General features: G+C 38.7%; 1 protein-coding gene across 3 annotated transcripts in view; it reads right to left on the minus strand.

Moving 5' to 3' along the window:
• Positions 1 to 3,312: 3,312 nt before the first annotated feature.
• Positions 3,313 to 15,444, minus strand: part of LOC149317323 (DGAT1/2-independent enzyme synthesizing storage lipids-like) — a 30,864-nt gene continuing 18,732 nt past the window's right edge. Inside the window, exons 4-8 of one of the 3 annotated variants that reach the window (XM_089517323.1) lie at positions 14,653 to 14,846; positions 13,684 to 13,744; positions 12,838 to 12,913; positions 10,245 to 10,342; positions 8,045 to 8,132 (exon numbers count right to left, since the gene is read on the minus strand). In XM_089517323.1, the coding sequence (XP_089373449.1) occupies positions 10,294 to 10,342; positions 12,838 to 12,913; positions 13,684 to 13,744; positions 14,653 to 14,846 (380 nt within the window). In that variant the 3' untranslated portion in view covers positions 8,045 to 8,132; positions 10,245 to 10,293. Of the gene's footprint in view, positions 8,133 to 10,244; positions 10,385 to 12,837; positions 12,914 to 13,683; positions 13,745 to 14,652; positions 14,847 to 15,444 lie in introns of those variants that run through there. The other 2 variants (XM_089517322.1, XM_089517324.1) reach the window with 2 other exon arrangements.

Consider the following 15,444-nt stretch of genomic DNA (forward strand, 5'->3'; position numbering starts at 1 on the left):
AAATGGTCTCCCAGTTTAAGCAATCAAACCTCTTATCGCCATTAGTATATAGCATATCCAGTTGTAACATGGCACATCCTAAGCTTGGAAATATTGGTGAAATGGGACTGCATTAGCCATTAGTTTTAAAGCAACAACAATTAGATGTTTCCAAAATAATTAAATGATCATCCACTTACCTGAACCAAATTTTGTTGGATAAGTTTGCTTCCGTTATTCTGTATAATATTTACAATGCCATTTAATAAAGGAAGGTGTAGGTAAATTTGTTTCAGTTTCCATGAGTTTAGAAATGTTCCTTGAGAGACACTCCAAGAATACTATGGCCAACATGCTGCTTAGTTAGCTGAGTTAACACAATGGACAATCTCCAGAATGGATCTATGTCCAAAACCTTAAGATGTAAATTTTGTAAACCTCTAGGAAAATATGTGGTGTCTGGATGATTTTCTTGCTGTTCTAGAAGATGTAAAGAGTGGATTCTCCAAGACATCAGTTTGAATTAGCTACTTCCAGATGCAACACTGATAGGTTTTGTCCCAGATAAGCATATTGTCCCAGCGAGGAAATGTCTCCAGTGAACAAAAAAGCAGAATAGAAAACAAGGCAGAATTAGAATAATTAGAATATAGCTATGTCCCAGTTGCTGCACTGTCACTTTTATATTGTTCTTATATATTATGTTGTACATCATCTTCTAGTGAACGTCACAGGAAGGAGGATGACTGGGAGTGCCATTCTCTTGGGCAGAGTGAGGGAGGCATGCCACTGAGGGCTAGACATGACATGTAAAGAAAATAGGATAGATGCTCAAAACCTGATCTGTATTTCAGTCCTTCCTCCATCCTTAAAGATCCAAGTTGCCCTCTAAGCCCATCTATTATGCCAGGTTGATGCAATGATGGTGGATGAAGGGCTGATGCAGTATGTGTAGAGATCTAAATGGATCATCTTGGTCTTCCAGCTTTGCCTGCCTGTGTATTCTGTGCAGGTGCTGCTGTGATCCATAAGGATTCCACCTCCCTCAGAAGGAAAGCCATCTACCCTAGTAAGGATAGGCCAAAAACACAGAACAGGAATGCTGCTTTCATACTGTTCATTCCAATGACCAGCAGTGTCTCTACCTTGAGGTGGCTGAGACAATCTTGGATGTGGTGCTGGAGACCCCAGGACAGTTGTTTTGGCAAACTAAAATATCCACACAAAGGCTGTCTTGACAGTACTGGCTCAGGGCTTCATGGCTGCCATGTCAACCATGGGGCTGTCTCAGTATGTTGTTGGTGTGATGCATGTGGAAGGACATAACCTGGGTTTCGGTGGTTTTGCTACAATCTGTGAGATAGCAACCCCATGGCCATTAAGCTATGGAGTGCTACAGGGTTCTGTTTTGTCCCTTATTCTGTTCAACATCTGTATGAAACCACTGGGGAAGGTCATAAGATAGTTTGTGCGTTGGGGTGCCATCATTATGCTGATGACACCCAGCTCTATTTATCCCTGTTATCAGGGTTGGATGAGGCTATGCAGGAGCTGGACCAGTGTTTGGATTCTGCGAAGTGAGAGACCAGTGACTTGAAATTGGATCCTGATAAAATGGATGCTCTGTGGATTTGTGGTTCTCAACCCTAGGAACTGGGCAAGCAATTTGCCCAGGATGGGGTTGCATTTCTGCTGAAGGAGCAAGTGTGTATCTTGGGAATACTCCTGTATCAATCTCTGTCACTCTCCAGAGCCCAAGAGGACACTGTGGCTTGAACTGATGGCAAGGCTCTGAATGGTGCACCAGCTATGGCCTTTTCTGGGGAGGCATAACTTACTAAAGGCCACAGACCTAACAACTAGACTACTATGAGATGTAGATTGGGTTGCCCTAGAAAAGAAGTCAGAAGCTATTGATAGTGTAATAGATAGCAACACAACAGCTGACTGGAGTACATGGAGAAAACATATAAAACTGGTTTTAAGGAGCTGTGCTGCCTGACAGTTCTCATGGTCTCAATTCAGGGTGTTGATGACATGTAAATCTAAATGACTTGGCACCAAGTCAAAATATAGCATTTTATTAAAGACTTTGGGGATTGTTTTACTTCAAAAATATACATTTACATGTGAAGTCGAAGGCTTTCATGGCCGGCATCATAGTTTTTTGGTGGGTTTTTCGGGCTATGTGGCTATGTTCTAGAAAAGTTTCTCCCTGATGTCTCACCAGCATACATCATTACCATACGTCAAAGGAATCACTGACAGAATAGGGAAACTGGTGAGGAAACACAACCTTCAAATGGTTTACAAACCGACAAAGAAAATCCAGCAAATGCTTCGTTCAGCCAAGGACCAGAGAGACCCTCTCACAGCCACAGGAGTTTACTGCATACCATGAAGATGCAGACAAGTCTACATAGGGACCACCAAACACTGTGTGCAAACAAGAATCAAGGAACACGAGAGACACCGCAGACTGGCCCATCCAGAAAAATCAGCAGTAGCAGAACATGCCACAAAAACCATCCTGGGCATAAAATACTGTTTGAAAACATTGAAATTCTGGACCATGCCAACAACTACCATGTCAGGATGCACAAGGAAGCCATTGAAATCCACAAACACCTGGACAATTTCAACAGGAAAGAGGAAGCCCTTAAAGTAAACAAGGTTTGGCTACTAGTCCTGAAAAATAGCAAGATGAAGACTCAACAAATGCAAATGAGAAATCTCCCAGAGTCAGGGGCTTCCCAGCAGACAATGAGCACTAATCAAGCAGACACTAATCCTCTTTTGCAGAACCTTCCACCCTGAGGCCTGCCATTAGCAACAGAACAAGACACATGCAAATCACTCCTGCCTTCCCAGGGCCACACAGTATACACAGTATATACCCAACTCCTTTCCAGGCAAGCATTCTCTGAAGATGCCAGGCACAAATGCTGGCAAAACGTCAGGAAGAAACTCTTCTAGAACATGGCCACATAGCCCAAAAAACCCACAAAAAACTATATATTTACATGGTTTTAAATTGTACCTTTTAAAGATGTTTTAACTGTTGACATGTTTAATATGGTTTTATCTTGGTTAATTTATGATTTTAATTTGAAAATCTTTTAAATTGTTTATATTGTATGTCCTCTAGACTCCATGCTAAGTGGCAGGATAGAAATACTTTAATTAACAATATAAGAGATATAATTATGATGATGACAAAAAAGAATAGTGACTATCTGGTTAGTCTCGGGTTATTCAATATTTTTTTTAAAGTAGTAAAAATGCATAAAGGATATTTTATCACTGGTATTTCAACTTTATTTAGTAGATGGCTTTTAAATATACAATCTGACATACAAATATACAGAATATTGAATATGGAAAAATCTATGAAACAGGTGTTTTAAACATATTTACAAACAATGATACTGCATGTCACTTTGATACGCTTGTTTCAATACTTTAAGTAAAACCATTTGAAGCAGTACCCAGCAAAAACAGTAAGCCTGGCTTCATCTTTCACATTTCAAAAAGTCTACAGAATTTTCAAATCAGTATGAAATTTACATGATTTTTCAGAATAATGCATGTGCATTACAACCCTTCCCACCTTTTATATTTACTTAACCACTTAACACATTCACAGAAGTGTAACAGAATTCAATAGTGACACATGAGTGTAAACAGTTTGTGAATTAACAACTTTTGACCCTAATGAACCATCTATTTTGGAAATAGAAACCTAGTGTTCGCCCCTCCTTGGAAGAATCTTCTCCTTTATTTCAGTGGATGGAGCTGTTTTGCAGCTGCATTTCTTTATTCATAGATATTATGTTCTTTCATTAAAATGAGCATCATGGCTTGCCCAACAGACCCACATGTGCATTTGAACAAAAATAAAAATTATCATCACTACTGTGCTAATACAGCTCCCCAACATACAGACTTTCTCATTCATTTCAGTGGTTATGAGGTACCCTATTGGAAGACAAATAGAGAAGCTGTGGCATGACACCCTCTCTGCATGTATCTGGGTTAATGCAAGGAACCATAGATTAGAATAAATGTGTTAGGAATGTTTGCACTGCACTAGTATATAGTGCAACATAAACTGCTTACCAACATTGTATCTCATTTACAGTGGAATCCTATATGTGTACACTCTGAAAGTGCAGTGCATACTCCCTATTAAGTGTGTGCATGATTGCAGTCACAAACTAGTGTTACGAGTTATTGGGAATCTTCCTCATATGGGGCAAAATAAAAACACAATTCTTATGTAAGTGCATCATTACACAGATTAACATATTCCAATTCTTAATTATGTGCTGTTTTCACATGTTACTGACAGAAACATTCAAGGCTCCCAGTAAGTGCATACGATTGAATTCAGTGGTAAGCAAATGTCTGCCCCTTGGGGCCCCCTTTATGCAGTATATGAAGAAAAATATTTTGTATAATTTAGTGTGTATATTTTCATTTGCACGTTGTATATTCATATTTTAACATCTTATAAGGAAGCAAGATGGCTTAAATTAGAACAGTTTAATTTAAGTCAATTCAATATTTAACTTGATGCATGTGTAAAGTTTACACATAAAAAAGTTTGGAAAAAGGAGGGAGAGATAACAGCCTCCAAGTCTCATGTCCCCCTGCTTGAGCAACTCTCACACCTCCCTTGGGAGCCCTCCCACCATTTGAGAACCCCTGATCTGATAAATACATTTACAGACTACTTAAAAAATAAACCACACACTGGAAGCTGCTTACAAGAGATCAGGGCAATCATGATGTGTTAAGAAGTATCATGAAAAACCACAAATTAAAATATTCCAACATCGGAGGGCATCAATAAAACTAAATTAAACTAAACAGCAGAGAGCCTTTAAAGTAAAATTAAAAGTTTGGGAATGGCTAAGAGCATTAAAAGGATAAAGGTTCCAAGTGATAAGAACATTGGTGCCTCCTTTACTTTTCAGGTAAGGATGTTCTACAAATGGGGTGCCTCTAAAAAGTCTCTGCAGTTTACTCATGAGAAATACCTAAAAACTAGCAGTATCTTAGTACAAAAATATCCGCTCGATGCAAAAAGGTTTTTTTGACACAGAAGTGAATTTAAAGGATGTGTTTTGTTTTCCATTTCAGAAGACTCCAACTGTATTCAGGATCTCATTAAAATGTTCAGGAGAAGACCCAATTTAGGTTGTGTTCTCATCTAAAAATTAAGGGAAAATGTATTTCTGCTTCCTATTCCCCCCTTTTGTACACTAGTTAAGCCAGGATTTTGAACCTGAAATCCTGGCATAGGAGGTTGTAATCAATACAACCGAGAACAGTTCTCATATTTTAAACCAATTATACTGTCCAGTTCAAATTACGGTCAAAATGTACTAAAACAAAACAAAAAATCCAAACACACCACTGCTGGAATATGCTCAGTTAAACTTTGCTCCCAATAATTTTAAAAGTAGTAGTTCCACTTCAGTCAAAACTACAAGTCTGTTCAGCAGAATAATAAATAAACTAAATATATAAACATTAATTTTAATAGGTATAAATATATAGGTTATTTATTTATTTTTTGGAATGTTTGAAAGTAAAATATAAACATAGACAAACACTCTGCATTCCAAGCAACATTAAACTACATTAATTTCATTATGCTTAAGCACATCACAATTACTGGCTTTAACCTGAAGATGGCTACCATAGTGTTTTGGTTTTTTTAAACAGATTCAGTGAACATCAGTGAAAAGTTCAATACTTTTCAACATTTTAAATAAGCCTTCAAATTCAAAAGACTGTTATTAAAAAGTCTGAAAAATGTATTAAATGGTAGTCATCTTGGATACTCATTTACATGTTAAGAATGGATGGGTAGAATGCAGCTCTCCCAATATCAGTTTCCAGAGGCCTCATCCTGTATCGCCAATGGTAAGGAATACTAGGAGTTGTGGTCCAGCAGCATCTGGATGACATGATTCCTATTCATTTAGAGACATATGAAATTCAAAGAGTACAAGCTGGCCTATCCATTTCTACTTAGGGCCAGGTATGAGAAAATCCCATCAGTCTTGCTTTCTCCCACATTCAGTTTTTCTAAATATCAAGTTGTTTCCACCACAAAAATGAAGATACTGGTGGATTTCAGTTATTTCTTTAAAAATGAACTGAAACAGAATTCCCCATGAACTTCACCCACTCAATGCTAGGTATAATTGCACCTAACATGGAGATCATCACATTGTACCTGCTTCCTATACAGCTGCTAAAGATAAGGACCTTCTCAGAAAACAGATAATTCTCAGCACTGATATAATTCAATACACATGGATTAAAAGTCTGAGATTTCTGCCAAACCCTGGATATATTGGCTAGTTTTGGTTTTTTATGCATTTGATTAAAAAACAACCTCAAATTATTTCAATCCGAAATATGAAGAAATGTATGAACTAAGGTAAATTACAGTCCTTCCTTGCCTTACGTGGGGGATCTGTTCCAGAACACACAGACACACACACCCGCGTAAGGCAAAAAGCACGTATGTTCGAACCCTATTAGATATAATGGGGCTCGTGCTCGCTGCGCGGCCACAGGTGCACGCACCATTTTCCCAAACTCCCGGTGGCTTCTGTGTAAGCTGGAAGCTGCCTATAACAAGCTTGCGTATGGCGCAGGCTCACTGTATTATCAAAAACAAAAGTTTACTCAATTCCTTCTGAGGGCAGCTTTACACATTATGCAAACCCTTTGGTGATTATGAGATTCTCACCAAGAGATAATTCCATTTTCAGGGTCTGTGCATGGAGATATCCAGTATCCCCTTAGGCATGCTTTCTCTGTAGCTGTGCAATGGCAGCTAGATGGTGTCAGAATTCAGCTGGGTCCATCCAACCCAAATGTGCACTGACTCTCTATGAGAGTGCCAGAAGAATTTCCCTGCACTAATACACAAAAAGCTGGTGTCATTCTCCCGTGGGGTAAGTATTCCATCATCAGACCCCCTCAGTGTAACAAAAGCATTAAAGACTGTGACCTAGGATAACCCAACTGAGACTTTTGGCAAAAGTTCCTGGGCAACAGCAGTTCCAGATGAGTAAATGTGGCAAGTTTCCAAACTCTGGCCACATGTTTCTTGTTGCATGGATAAATCTGCTAGTTTAGATAAATTCTTCTCAAAAAGAAATTGAAACAAAATTGCATGAAGGCTCCCTAGAAGATCCAAGTGGTGAACAGCTGTCAAATGTTATGGTCTCAAACATTTCATAAAGGTTTCCAAGAGCCTTATGATAATCCTTCTAGAATGTTTGGGAGACATATTGCCCAACTTTGTAAATAAATATACACAAGTATACAAGCCTGTAACCACTGACACTACCTTGTTGGCTATGTGTTTGAGAATGACAGAGAGACAGACAAAACAAATGCTCACTCGCTCTCTGGTAGCAACCCTGTTGTGCTTCTATGCTGGGTACAGATGAGGAGCAAATAGTCCTCTGGAATTGATTTTTTTTCACTTCTTTCTATTCAGTTCTTTATTTTCTATGGCTACCTGAGCAGCTCTTAATGTGGGGTGATTAACATGCACTAAGACCCATTTCTGTGGCCCCCACTACTCTTTGCTGCCTGTCAAATCCGTTGCTGAATTCCATGGTGTATCAGCAGTAGCAAAAAGGGTGCCACATTTTAAGACACCCCACTATAAAACATGGTACCTGGGGCTCATACACCATGTTTCTAATTTTCCTTCCCTGGAAGACTCCCAAAATTGCATGCCTGTTTAAGACAAGAGGTTTGCTCCTTGGTTATCTTCACAGCTTATCCTAAGGTAGAACTGTGCTTTTAAAAAAAATCTGTTTAATTGATCTTAAAAGAACAAGATACCTGAGTTCCAGAGGCAACAATGATCTTTTGGAAAAGTACCCTATTTTTCTGTAAAATTGTAGAATTGTAAAACAAGAAGAATATAATAACTATCTTCTCAAATGTTACATCACATTATAAACATAATTTAAGTTTTTCACAATTATCTGTCATATCCAAAGTTACTAGTCTTCTTTTTCCTGAAGCTGAAATCGTTCCATTACTGCCCTGAATACATTCCCAGGTATTTTCTGATGTTTGTCTATTAAATTCTGTACAGCAGTCTTTGCCTATAAGGAAAAAAGTTGGGTGATGGGGGATAAATAAACAGTTCATTATTATAAAACTTCCAATCATAAAGTGAGTCAAAGATTAAAATTAGTATCAACAGCCCTCTTCAAATTGAATATTTTTATTTATTTCATTTATTTATTGGATTTATATCCCACCTTTCTCCCAAAATAGGATTCATGGCAATATTCTCCAATATATCAATATTTTAATCCTGACACTGCAAAAGAGGTAGAGTACACATAAATACAAGATGGTGTATAAAAGCCTATCCTTCAAAAAGGACATCTGATTTTCCTAACATAATACTTTCCCCACAAAGTTCACACTATCATAGAGCATGTATACAGGCAAATGTCAGTGTCTCCCCTAGCCCATTATCACAGTAAATGTCAAATGTCAGTTCTATTTTTGTTCTAGGTCCTCCTTCAGAGTTGGAAATAAAAAAACTAAAAATTACAGCTTTAAACAGTGTTCAGGTAGTAAAGAGGGAATCCAAAAATATTCAAATGGTAACAAGAACTGTTAAGAAATATCCAATGAGCTAATAATGAAAGAACTGTTATTCTTTCATGAGGTGACTTAGGGTCAAAACAGACCGCACTGAAGAGGAGGCATGATGCTGCCCCTGAGAAATCTGGGTGGGGGCCACAGCAACTGCACACCACGGCCCCAACCCGGCTTTTTGCCATTGCAAAAAAAAACCTGAAAATTGCCACTTTTTTGAGCTGGCAAAAAGCTGTTTTTTCTGGCACCGCAGCGGCTTTGTGGCGCTCCTGTGGCATGTGCTGGAACATCACAAAGCCAGCACATGTGCGGTCAGTGAATCAGCATCAGTGTGTGCAGCACCTAAATATCAAAGCCAGCATAAAGGGGCAGTCTGTTTCACCCCTTTACTATTTTAAGCACTATAGATATCATCCGAACCCAGGAGAGAGGCAGGCCAGCTCCATTGGGCCTAGCCCAGAGTAAGAAGGAGATTCCTCCATCCAGTCCATCTGATACCATCCGGTCTCAGAAGGAGAGAAGCAGGCCAGCTCCATCAGTCCTAAGTCAGAGTAAGAAGGTGAGCACTCCCTCCAGTGTCTCTGTCATGGTCCAGACCTCAGAGGGAAAGAAGAACTGCTAGACTTATTCCCCTTCTCCACTCCTTGTTTCATGTCTTTATAGATTGTAAGCCTGAGGGCAAGGAAATGTCTAATTAACTAATTAATTTCTGTAAAGTGCTGGGAAAAAAGAACTCAAGGCATGCAATTACTGTGATGGAGCCAACAGGAACTTTGATCAAATATTTCTCAAACTATGGGCCCAAACAGACAGGCCCAAATAAAGCTGCTTCGGGCCACTTTGGAAGTGTGCTGTTTAAATGATGCATGCGTTCTAAGAGTCTGAAAGCTGCACCAAAGCCACACTCCAGTCCTAAGGATTGGAGCGCAGCTTTGGCACAGCTTCTGGCCTCTTAAGATAAGTGTGTCATTTAAACAGCATACCTCCAAAGTGACCTGAAGCAGCTTTATTTGGGCCTGTCTGTTTGGGCCCTATGTTATTGTAAATCCTCTGAATTCAGTGTACCACTGACAGGAGTACATTAAAAACTCTTCCAATGTAATGTACAACTAACATTAAGAGTCATAATTCTGACAGGTTTATACTATCAAAGTATAGCTCACAGGGCACACATGGTAGCCCACACTTTCCTGATTGCTTATGCTGAAAAAGGTGATGTGAAAGTAGCCAACTGTACTCCTAAAAGCTTCTGGGAAACATGAACAATCATTTAAAAGATATTTTAGCTCTAATGGCAGGACTAATTAGCATTTATATTCTTTCTCTCTCTCTAAAAAAAGGGCTCTTTCAGACTTAGAGAAGGCCAAACACAAGAGCCTGTAAATGGCCAATCATGCTACCAAAAAGGTGCACGCAGGAACATCTGGTCATTTTTGTAATTTTTTTTCCTTTTTAAGGCAACATAAGGTGTGTAGATAGCAAAACACACATAAGGTATGTAAATGACAAAGGCAAAAACATTCCGCAGACCTAATGAAGTTGTCACACCTCATATAAATATTTAGAAATTAACATTTCAATGTTACTAAAATAGAAAGGCTTACTTTTTCTGTCAGTTCTTCAGCAGTCATATTTGCTTCATATGGAATAGGATCACCGATATATGTCCGCAGTTTGACAGGAAAGTTTCCATACAACGGAACTAGTGGCAAACGGAGATACTCATACATGAGCCTAAATAGTCCTGTTTCATGAAAAAGGACACATCACAAGGATAGCAGGTAGACTATTGTTCTATTGTCAATCTGAGTTAATTAATTGCAATGGCTTATTAGATGCAATGGCTTATTACTCAATTTATGCACAAATTACCATTGTCATAAGCAGGGATTTATTTATTTATTTATTTTGTCTGACTCCACGGCTGTCTTGGGGAATACAGTGGACCCTTGTTATATGCTGCGGTTTGGTTCCAAGATCCCCCGTGTATAACAAAATCTGTGTATGCTCAGGTCACATTAAATATAATAACATAGCAAAATGGTGTTCCTTATAAAAAATGGAAAATCAAGGTTTGATATTTGAAATGTATACTTTTTGGAACATTTTCAAACCATGGATGCTTGAATCCATGTATAAAAAATCCATGTATAAGAAGGGCCGACTGTACATACATCTCTGAACTATTTGCATACATTTAGCATTCTAAGCATGAATTCTTCAGACAACAAATTTTTGTTGCTAATACACTTCCAAGGCCTAAACCTACATAAGCTAAACCATTGTTGAGGTCTGTGTGCACCAACTCCACAAAGGTATGGATTGCACACTCCCACAACACAGGGCCAAAAGCTATAGCCCAGTAAAGCTGGCTTCTAGCTGGCTTGAGAACATGGTGTTTAGACACGCCATGCCCCTGAGTCACCCAGAAGCTGTGCCGGCAATTACACGCCAGCCAGTTTCCGGGTGACCTAGGAGTGTGGCATTCAGTTACCACTTGCCCCAGAACTGGTGAAAAGCCAACTCTACAGGTGAAGGGGTGGCTTTTTTCTGCCCTAAATAGGTGCAGACTTTTCCCATTCCTATTTGGGGCAGAAGCTGGGTGGCTGGAGGCTGCAGCATGTGGTTTCCACAGCCCCAATCCAGCTGTCTCAGGGGCGGCGTCACACCACCCCTTCAGAGATGTCTGTTTTGCCCCTAGTCATGAGAAAGATTATCAGTAGCTTTTGCTTCTGTCTTCAATTAGGTGTGATGCTTTGTTATGTCTGAGCCTTGAGCAAACAAGGGTTAGTGTTAACTACTGCTCTGAGAAACGAAATTCAGCATTGTAATTAATGGAATTAATGGAAGATGAACAGTGTACTGTGTTAAATGTGTAGTAAGCAGCTAACCCTTTTTCTTTTTTACATTATAAGGACATGATCAAGATTGGATTTACCACATGCATGAAAGGGGGCTTAAATTTTCTCTCTAACTTTCCCCTTTCTTTCTTTTCCTCCCTACATGAAGAGCAGAACACCCCACCCTGGGGGAAGAAAAGAGTTGGGTAAAAACTACCTAGACATATTCAGCTTGATCAGGATTAGGCTGGTCATTCTTGCTTCTGAATTTCAAAAGGGAAGTAAAGTTTAGCTGTACCCTCAACTTTTTAGTATAGCATGCTGTTTAACACCAAGACAAGTTTCCTAAAACTACATTTACCATCCCTAGTTGGTGGTCATAATAACAGGTAACATTAATTCAAATTCTGGCTTCTTAAATTACAGTGCAAAGGAACCACATGCCAGTGCACGAAACTCACTACTTGCTTCTTTATTATTTTCTCTGCATGAACAGAGGGACAAACCAGGAAGGATAGCTACACATACCAACTGAACCTATGATTTGATGTCTGAATTTGCTTGTGCTCAGGTTTGGGGATGACACTAAGAAATCCTTGCCTGTTTTTTCCCAATCACCTCAAGGGTAAAGAGACATGAATACACTGCATTAATCTTATATGTAAATCAGGGTCTAAAATTGCAAATGATTTTAAGATTAAGTCCTATGAACTCTGATCTTTAGTGTAACATAATAATAGAAGAAAAAAAAATCTGGAAATTGTTCCGAGTATAAGGATAAGTATTTCATGTAATCATGTCCTGCAAACAGCTGTGTTTTGAGCGAAGATGTTCTGTGATAAATGCACTGTCTACTAGCTTTTTTTGGAGGGGGAGGAAGAGGTAATGATATGACAATAATCAATGTATATCACTTCATCATAATATGCATATATATATATATATATATATATATAGTCTAGCATGATGAGAACTACAATTCACAACCAACGTTGTCTTTTATAGCAAAGAATTCTAATTGTGATCTTGTATTTTAAAATTGTATCTGCTATTAACATTTGATGACTGACCCAGCAGTTGGGATAGAAACATTTATTTATTTTTCAAATCCTGTATCTTCTATAAAGAAAATGAAAGTCAATCGGGGGGGGGGGGGGGGGGAATTGGAAAAACAGTTACAATGTACAGCCCTGCAACTCTCAACCACCCTAGCCAGCAGAGTGGAAGGAAATGAGTTGCAAATCAGTGTCCTCTGGATAGCTGCACAATTCCCAGCCTGCTTTTATAAAGTATGGGAAAAACAGAAGGTTGTGGGATTTTGGAAGGAAGGAAAGCCAAGTGGAAAAAGAAGCCTTACAAGAAAAGTAGAATGAAGAACTCAGTTGTAGATTGTCTGGATGAAGGAAGGATAGAAGACAGTGGAGAACCAGGACCTGGAGGAATGACAGAAGGCTTGAGTTATGGTCAAACCAGATAAATACTATTCACACAATTAGCAACTGTGTGAATGGCTTTTTAAAAAGTAAACTGTAAGCATGATGAGTAAAATCAGTATTAAGACTTTTGGCATGCACAAGAGGGCTTTCATCATTTGCCTCCTTTCTGCTGCCGCAATCAACTGCTTTTTGAAGTGGGGATGATTTTCAATGCATTCCAATACATACACGATAATTTTTTCTTATAGTTTAGGCCCACCATGCCTGCAATTTATTTTTCTAAAACCATTCAGACAATTGCTAATAGTATGAATGCCACTGCATCTAGTTTGACCTTAAGAGAAGGATTGAGGCAGGAAGGTGAATAAAGAAAGGACAGAAAGAGAATAAAGGGGGCTTAAGCAAACTCACAAAAAGGAGGAGACAAAAAGGGCTGGATTTGTCTAACCTGCTGAGAGTGCACAGGCGTTACATTTTTTTTCCAAAATGAGATTCTCCAATCAAGGAATATTAGATCTGGAGAAAATTATAAGAACTCTGGATTGACTTGCAGCACAGAATGATATAAATATACATAGGAATTAAGGCTCGAGAAATAATTCTGTAAGGAAGAGATCTGTGGACTTCTAGAGCTAAAGTCTGCCAAACTCATACCCCATCGTTTTAAAAGGCTGTCACCACCATGCACAGAGTATTACTAAGTAAAAGTTCAAAGAAGGCAGAAATGAATGTTACAGAAAACCTTATATACTTAAAAAGTTCCTTACTTAGTCCACCAAGGGATCGAATGCTTTCCCGAACATTTTGTGTAAACATAGGAATGATGGGCTGCAATGGAGAAGGGGATACATTTATTAGACATTTCTTTCTCCCATACAATATGCAGCACACTGAAATCACAATAATGTAAATTTTAAATACATTTGCTCTGAAGTAAGATACATCTTTACAGCTAGTCTTTCATGCAGTCTCTATGAATTGGCCCATATATTAGGAAAACCTAAACCAAGCACTCCCTTTACACAACTGGCATGACAGGACAAGCAGGCTAGAACCTCTCTCATATTATCTGTTCACAGCCATACATCCTAATGGAAACAATAAAGATATATCGGAGAATTATTTGTGCATGACATTAACATATTGCCTGACAATTCTAATACTGACAAACTCAGCAATATGTTTTGGAATGCTGGGATTGTGCGCATGAACAAGAATCAACTGAAGTGTGATTCATCCAGACAGGAACTAAATGGTTAAGATGGAAGAAGGGAGAACCATTTATGAACTTCTTTTTTAATAATAATAATAATAATAATAATTTGTTTTATTTATATACCGCTATTCCAAAGATCATAGCGGTGAACAGCAAGTAAGCTAATTAGCAAGTAAGCTAATTTTTACTTCATATCCCATTTTGCCAGGAAACTGATTATTCTGACCACCACTGGATTAAAACAGCAGCACTAGCACAATACTAATAGCAATTATAAAAATTATTTAGGCGATATTGGATTAGAAAAACTGTAAATATGGAGATGCAGAACTTGAATCCACATTCATCTGACCTTGCTCCTTCTAATATTCTCTGGACAGAGAACAGGAGCAAGCATAGTCCTGCAAAGTAATTTGTTTTCATTTTGTCTCAAATCTGAACACTTGTTCTAACACTCTAACACTTGTTTTTCTTATATATTTCTAGTTTTACAATCCATTTATGTTCAGTGAACACTCACCACTTTTGCATTAATAGCCACCTGAGCAAATCCTTTACGATTGCCCCATACAAGGACGTAGTTTTCATTACTGAACAGCGCTTCTCGAACTCCCCCTGGTGCAATGGCCAACAGGTTTCCCTTTTTTAATAATTTTCCACATTCTTCCTGTGTTCCATGTAGAACACTGAACACATCAAGTAACAGTTTAAAACCTGTAAGTAGTAAGGAACATTGTATTTTTAATACAGAAAACAAAACTGTGGTCTAACAAAAACAAAACAAAAACTAAATTAATGAAAGACTGGAGTTTCCTACTCCTGCACTCCCCCACTGTATTTAAGTTGGTGGTGGTGTGTGTGTGTGTGTGTGTGTGTGTGTGGACAGTGCTAATTGAAAACAATTACCAACTCACATACTTTTTTCCTCTGGCAGGCATTATTACTGACAACCAGTTTGGCAAAAAATATCTTCATTTGTCAAATGCATTTATGCAGGGCAAGCATTGTACTGCACACCTCACTTCTTAGTCACATGAAAATATACTTTCTGTTATCACCCTAGAAAAGATTAGCATTTTCAAATTTCCAGAACAGGAATGGGGAACATGGCCCTCCAAATGTTGTTGGACTGCAATTCTCTGCAATTGGCTATGATGGGTATAAGGCTGGTGGGAGCTGCGTTCCAACAATACAGTCTGCCCTCCCCATATGCGGGAGATCTGTTCCAGAACCCCCCGCGTATGAGGAAAAGAGCGTATACTCAAGCCACATAGAAAATAATAGGGCACGTGCTCGCAGTGGCACATGCTTG

The sequence above is a fragment of the Sceloporus occidentalis genome, unplaced genomic scaffold, assembly GCF_023333645.1.
Source record: "Sceloporus occidentalis isolate IW3139 unplaced genomic scaffold, rSceOcc1.0.p SCAF_3, whole genome shotgun sequence".
Classification (NCBI taxonomy): Eukaryota; Metazoa; Chordata; class Lepidosauria; order Squamata; family Phrynosomatidae; genus Sceloporus; species Sceloporus occidentalis.